The sequence below is a fragment of the Pteropus vampyrus genome, unplaced genomic scaffold, assembly GCF_000151845.1.
Source record: "Pteropus vampyrus isolate Shadow unplaced genomic scaffold, Pvam_2.0 Scaffold1, whole genome shotgun sequence".
Classification (NCBI taxonomy): domain Eukaryota; kingdom Metazoa; phylum Chordata; class Mammalia; order Chiroptera; family Pteropodidae; genus Pteropus; species Pteropus vampyrus.
Genome location: NW_011888782.1, coordinates 2,978,136 through 2,985,115, shown reverse-complemented (window position 1 = coordinate 2,985,115; position 6,980 = coordinate 2,978,136). Strand labels below are relative to the sequence as shown.

The following is a 6,980-nucleotide window of genomic DNA, read 5'->3' as shown; positions in this document are numbered from 1 at the left end:
TATCTCAGTTATGACCACAACAGGGGGGCAATGGTACTATGTGTTTTTCTTACATAGCTAACCATTCCATCATTTTTGACTTTTCTCTTGCTCATACTCTAACCTATTCAGCAAATCTTATTGGTTCTACCATCAAAACATAACCAGAATCTGATCACTTCCCATTACCTGCACCTCTTGCTTGAATTACTGTAATGGTCTCCTAACTGCTTCTGCTCTGCCTCTCTTCAGTCTATTCTCAGCACAAAAGCCAGAGTAATTCTGCTGAAATCTAATCCAGATCATGTTTATCCTCTGCTTGGAACCCTCCAAAGGCTCCCCATCTCACTCAGTAAAAGTCAAAAGTCCTTTACAATAGCCTACGAGGGCCAGTGTAATCTGGCCCTTCTTTCCCCTCCCTCCTGCTCACTCTGCTCCAGCCACACTGGCTATTCTACTGTTCCTGAAACATGCCAAACATCTTTCTTCCTCAAGGCCTCTGAAATCCCTGTTTCCTCTGCCTGGAACATTTTCCCCTAAGATATATCCCAGGGCTCTTGCACTCATCATTTTCAGGACTTTCCTCAAATGACATCTTCTCTGTGAGGTATTCTCTGGTCAACTTAAAATTCTACCCTACTGTACCCCTATTGCATTCTCTATCCCTCTTTCCCATTATGTTTTTCTTCATAACATTTTTTACCATCTAACATACTGTATGTTTTAATAACACTGTTTATTGTCTGTCACCTCCCACTAGAAGTAAAGTTTCACAAAAAAGATATTTTTTCCATTTATGATTGCTATATCCCTGGAACCTAAGACAGTGCCTATCACGGTGTAAGCACTCAATAAGTATTTGCTGACTGAATGAATAAACTGATTCTCCTGCTAGGCATATTTTACCTGGTAGTAGTGGTCTTCCCCTCCATCTTTTGACTGTTCCAGATTTTCACTGTGCCATCATTTGAACATGTTGCAAAAAGTGAGTGTTCATCAGAGACTCTAATTCGATTCACAGCAAATTTGTGTTCATGAAGATGTGCAACTAGGAGCCCTTTAGGACGCCACCCTAAGGAAAAACAAAGGGGTGTATCTTAAATCATACTTTACAATCTTTCCCTTACCCAGCAACTATAATCACCAACAACCATGAGAGAACAATCATAAGAACTATACAAAGGGTACTAACAGCTAACCAATCCAGAGTGGTCTACTGGGCCATGACAGACACTATTATCTATTGAGTAAGACATCCAAGATAGCAACTAAATGTTGCTCAAATAGCCTTAGAAAGCCTGCACCTGGAGACCCCTAGTGTCTGAGAAGGCACAAGAGTCACTTGCTACCCAACTGCTTGTTTAGGAGCAAGAAATAATGACTATCCTGAACTACAGAAATTGAAATGTTAAAAGGCAGACTGAGCCTGAAAGCCTCAAAGACCCAGATCCACCATACCACATATATGTCTGATCTTAGAGTAATCTCTGTGCTTCAATTTCCTCAAATGTAAAATGAGGAAAATACTACTTAATCCAAATGGTCACTATATGGATAAATGAGATGTATAAAATCTAACACGATCCCAGGCCCATAGTAAACACCCAATGTTTATTTCCTCTCTACAAGCAATCATTTATTCTATGCTATCAACATGTCAGTATAAATGGTATTATAAATTAGAGCCTCAGAATGCCCATGGATTTTCTAGTACTTTCTTTATGATATCACTACCCTTGTTTTATTATGTATTTTTTATGATTAATTTCCTATAATAAATTACAAATTCCGAGGCCAGAAACTATGTCTTATCCATTCTGAATTATTCACAGTATCTAGCATGTCCTTGCATGTAACTGTCTTTAATGGTGATGAATAAAATTCTATATTAAGTATAACATTTAATCACATTTAATATTAATCAATGTTAAAATAAAACAAAACTGAAAGCTACGCTGAAGATCATACTATATTAAGAGTTAGCACTGTGCCTAATTAAGTGATAACAATGTCATTTTACGATAAAATTACTTTTTACCAAGAAACAAAAATGAAACCAATACTAATGCCAAACCTGGCTTACTGTTTCCCCTTGGCTCTCTAGCCTGTATGTGTGGAAAGAACATCTAGATGTGATTTTTAAGGAGGATACACTGGATTTGAAAGTGATCAAAAACACAATGTCATAAACTCTAGATAATCTACCAGGCTAGGTTGAACATTTCCCTCTAGAAAAAAATCAATCTCAAGCAATCACTTAAGTGTGGATAGAAAAAATTAAGAGTCCAACAGTCATCACACATTTCTTGAACCACAAAATCTGACACCTTTTCTAGGATTACTGAATAAAATATACAGCTCCGCTCAAGTATAAAATACCACTTATAAAAACAATTTCTATCCTAAAATAGTTTTGGTCAACTTTTTTTGTTTTTAAAGCAGGGCTGGTAAATAATATTGGACTATATCACAGAAACAACATTAAACGTTCCAGAATATTTTGATATGAAAATTCATGTGACTAGAGATGCCTCTTACCACTTAACGATATTTTCTAAATCTTTAAATCATTGACCACTACAAGCATTTTCTAGGTTCACAATAGAAGCCCTTGGGAATTCACATTATTTTTAAATCTCTACACATAAACACACTATGCATTTCTCCTCAATATTTTCAACCTAATTTTCATTACTAAAGTCTACAGAAACTCATTAAAAATGTCTTTCAAAATCTGAAAATCTATTATCAAAGACTAACTCCACCACATTAAACTGGGCAAGTCTGTTAACATAGCTGAGCCACATTTTCATATGAAATATCTCTAGATTTCCTTTAGATGTTCTCAGAATATAGGAGTGCTTCTCCGAAATCTTAATGTTGATAACTGCTGAATGGTGGGGTTGTAGGTGATTTTGTTTTCTTGTAGAAGTATTCATTATTTTCAAAATTTTACTTTTTTAAAATTAATAGATGTTAAACCCTTCTGAAATTAAAAGTTAAAAGTTTACTCTAAGCAACCTGATATTCAGTGAGAAAGTGGCATGACATTAAGCAAGCAGATAAAACCTAGCCTGATAAATGGAGAAACTGGACTACAGACAGGCCTAACATCTTTATATAAGTGGCCTAAAGAAGATAGTACAAGTTGCCCCTAGAGCTTAGAAGATCCAAACATCACAAATGACTTAAGACGTCTCACTTATTGCTTATTCCTCTAGGCTTCCAAAGTGACACTCTGTTCTTACTTCTTTTGCTTGGTAATTACCAGTACCCGGCATTAGATTCTAGGCTTTGGCACCTAGGCTAGAATACAACTCCCTTCAGTGGTGCTTTTACCCGGTGGTGGTGGTTTACTCTCCCATTCAGCGTTTTCCATCATCTGCTTAGCTATTCTCTCAGCATTACACTGCTCTCGCTTTTGTTGTATGAGTTGCTGAAGTTCAGTTTTACAAGTTGTGATCCGAATCTGGTAAGTGGATGGTAAAATTGTGCTACTTAAAACCTGTACTGTTGGTTTTCTACTTTGGACATTTGTCACTTCTGGAACCTATAAAACAAATAGAATTATAGGTAATTATGTCATAAGTAAAGTATATTTGATGATAAAAATGTACCTATGTTCTCTTTATTCACTGTATCAGCTTTTTGTCCTTATTAATGTACCAATTTTGAAATGTTTAAATACAATGACATGTTTTCAGTGAAAACCTAGTTCAAATGAAGTTTATAACTACACATATTACATTCCAAACTTCTACATTATTAAAATAAATTATCAGTGCAGCAATAACATTTTTGTTTAAAATTCTCATGAAGTGAAAAGAAATAGAATTTTGTCAGTTAATACTTTTCATTTAAAATATGACTAGCTAGAGAAGAGTTACCTTAAATTGCGAATTTATTTTAAATATATAAAAATCATCATGACATTTCTCACACATGACAAACTTAAGACTTTTCTTCTCAGAAGTATTCTTGCTATTTTACAGAAATAACTATGTCATATTAAAGAATAAAAAGAGATTTAAAAGGTTCACTGCAGACTAATTATAAACACAGTTCATAATTTCTTCAACCCATAATTTCAGATTACTTTATTAGTGAGTACTCTAAAACAAGACCTTTTTTGATGTGTTCAATAACTAGATTTCCTCTTGTCTATAAAATTAAAAATAAACCTGTGTTAGAAACATGTCCTCCTACAGGACGAGTCACTCTACTGATTTTTCCAGTATAGTACACAGCCTCTGAACATCCAAAAAAGCAGAATGGGATTGAAAGATAAAAGGAGAGAAAAGAAAAAAAAAAAAAAAGACAAAAAGAGGACAATTGCTTAAGTGACAATACCTGCGGAGAAGTTGACAAGGGGACACAAATGCCAACAGAGGACTCGGAACGAGGCGGCTTCCCAGTCTGAATCACCTCCTGGTCACTCCCTTTAGGTAGGACCTGTGGGATGTTTGGTGGTTCCAGTGACCCAAACATGCTTTTCCATTCTTCATTTACATTTGAGTCTTGTTTCACATGTTTTCTAGCTATGAAAACAGATTTAGAATAGTCTGAAGGAAACCTCTAAAACCAGTATGTGCTTTTATTGCTTTTTTTTCTAGTGGGGGAGGGGCTTCACATGCTATTTGCATTTCAAATCCTATTTGTTCTTTATGACTTCCAATTTATTTACATTTATATATCAACTCACTTCATTTCTAGGGCAGATGCAACAGATGGGCTTTTGATAGTGTTAATAATTAGACCTACTTGTTTCCTAGTTTCCCAAGGTTAGCTCAAATTCAAATAACCATTTCATCTGAAGAACCAAAAATAAAAACAACTTTTTCAAATTTTTTAAATGTCACTGAGCACACTGCTAAATATGACCTCTCTATTAGCAATATCAGTTACTCAGGCAACAAAATAAAAGCAGAATAAAAAATTAATTGTTATCTACCTCCTGACTATAAACAGATGAGAAATCTTTAATTCCTTTGTCCAATTAGAAAAATATATTAAGTTCTAGCATTACCAAAAAATAACACGATTTGCCCCGTAACTTTATAAATCTCATAAACTAATACTACCATTTTATTTACTATATATACTGTTTCACAACTTCTTTTTCTTCTACTTAATATATTGAACATTTATTTCACCATTCCCCTATTAATGAACACTTCAATATTTTCCAGATATTTCAATATTTTTTTTGCAGGGAAAACACTCTTCTACATATTTCTTCGTATGTATGTCCTTATTTCTTAGGACAGTGCTTCTTGAAAAGAGTACGTTCAATTTACAATCTCTTCAACAGGGTATGAAAACGCCTGCTTCTCTACACCCTTGCTAACTCTGGGCATCATCGCTCTCTGCTACACTCTTAGGCAGAAAATGGCATCTTGTTATTCTAATTTGCATTTCTTTATTTACCTTTTCAAACATATGCATCTCTTTAACTTGAATGTTCAAATCCTTCACTATATTTTTTCTCAGAGTGTTTGCATTTTTCTCTTTAATCTATCTGAGTGAGTGCTTTACATATTATGGATGTAAAGCACCTATAATTAAGTTGCAAATCTTTATCACAAATTTGGCAGTTAGAAGTTTAAATATAATTCATTAGTTGCCCTCAAAATCTGATACTGGAATAGAGGAATTTTTAAAGGCATAGACTTGGAAGTGACTATATCTCCAAAAAGGGTTAAGGGAAGAAGGCTCAAGATCTTAAAAACCTCATACAGTGTCAACGTTATCGTTACAAGAGCTGACAGTTCTAAATCTTGAGACTTCAAATGACTGAGGCTTCTCTGGTCTCTATTCTTTTGTTATTTCATTGTTAAATTTAAGACTATTCTTTTCAATTGACTGGGCATTACCTAATAACAAACCAGAAACCTTTATCTCATTTTATATAGACTATTGGCCTTGGGTTGATGTTTAAAGGATTAAAAATAAAATTTCATCTTCAATCATACATTTCCACAGAGGCAACAGGATTTTATTATACAAGCAAGGCTTTGGAGTCAGGTTTTGGTTTGAATCCTGATTCTGACACATACAGAGCCATAATTTTGGCAAGTTACTTAACTTAATCTCTTAACTGTTAGTTCACTCTTCCACTTTTCCTCCCACAAACCTTTCTGCTACATAATGGAGTCACTCACCGTATTTGAAAGTTCCGTATCTGAGAAATGTGACTTTTATTTTACTACTAATTAGCTAAAAGTAGCCTTATGAAATAACTAATAATATAAGTTAAACGCATACACACACACAAATGTACTAACCTCGCTTATCATCTGGTTCCTGCTTGGTTTTAACAAGATCAACTTGTCTTCCAGTTATACCCAAGGCTGTCAAGTCAATTACCCCTTTCTGACTACTATCATGAAGATGGCTCTGGTCCACTATATTGGCCTTTGCTTTGTTAGATTTCATCATGAAGTCTTTTAGTGCCAAAAGTTTGTCTTCCTCTTCCTCTGTCATTCCCTAAAACCAAATAAAACCATATATATGCTCTACGTCCTTTTTGAAAGTAATAATAACAGGCCTCAGACTGTTATTATTGACTGGCAACTGAAAGGTCAAACCGCCCGATTTAAAATTCTAAGGGTCAGATGGTAAAATGAAGTTAGCAAAGGCAAGAGAAAAGGAAAGTATCAGTACAAAACAACATCTCACTACTCTCTCTATTAGGGCACTTTCTACTTTGCACCAGGCTTTATATTTTAACTTTCTTTCAAATTGGGAGCATTCAAGTATAATTCATCTTCAAAATCCCTAAAGAACTTAACACATTGCCTGGTATCTAGTAGATCTTTAATTATATAACTTTGAATAAACAAACATTTAGTATCTAAACAAAAATTCTAGAAATACAATGTTATGCAAAAGAAAATGTATCTATGTTTCAACTTTGTTCCTAGAAGTGTTGAGAACATGAAATGAGACACTGTATGTGAAAGCAGTCTATGATATGGAAAACATTCTACACACCTCAGGAA

General features: G+C 34.4%; 1 protein-coding gene across 2 annotated transcripts in view; it reads right to left on the bottom strand.

Annotated features, from left to right (window-relative positions):
- Positions 1-6,980, bottom strand: part of PIK3R4 (phosphoinositide-3-kinase regulatory subunit 4) — a 62,451-nt gene that overhangs the window by 18,346 nt on the left and 37,125 nt on the right. For both annotated transcript variants that reach the window (XM_023530129.1, XM_011383960.2), the window contains 4 exons: positions 6,264-6,465; positions 4,330-4,517; positions 3,319-3,529; positions 886-1,051 (listed from right to left, as the gene is read on the bottom strand). In XM_023530129.1, coding sequence (XP_023385897.1) covers positions 886-1,051; positions 3,319-3,529; positions 4,330-4,517; positions 6,264-6,465 — 767 coding nt within the window. The remainder of the gene's footprint in view (positions 1-885; positions 1,052-3,318; positions 3,530-4,329; positions 4,518-6,263; positions 6,466-6,980) is intronic.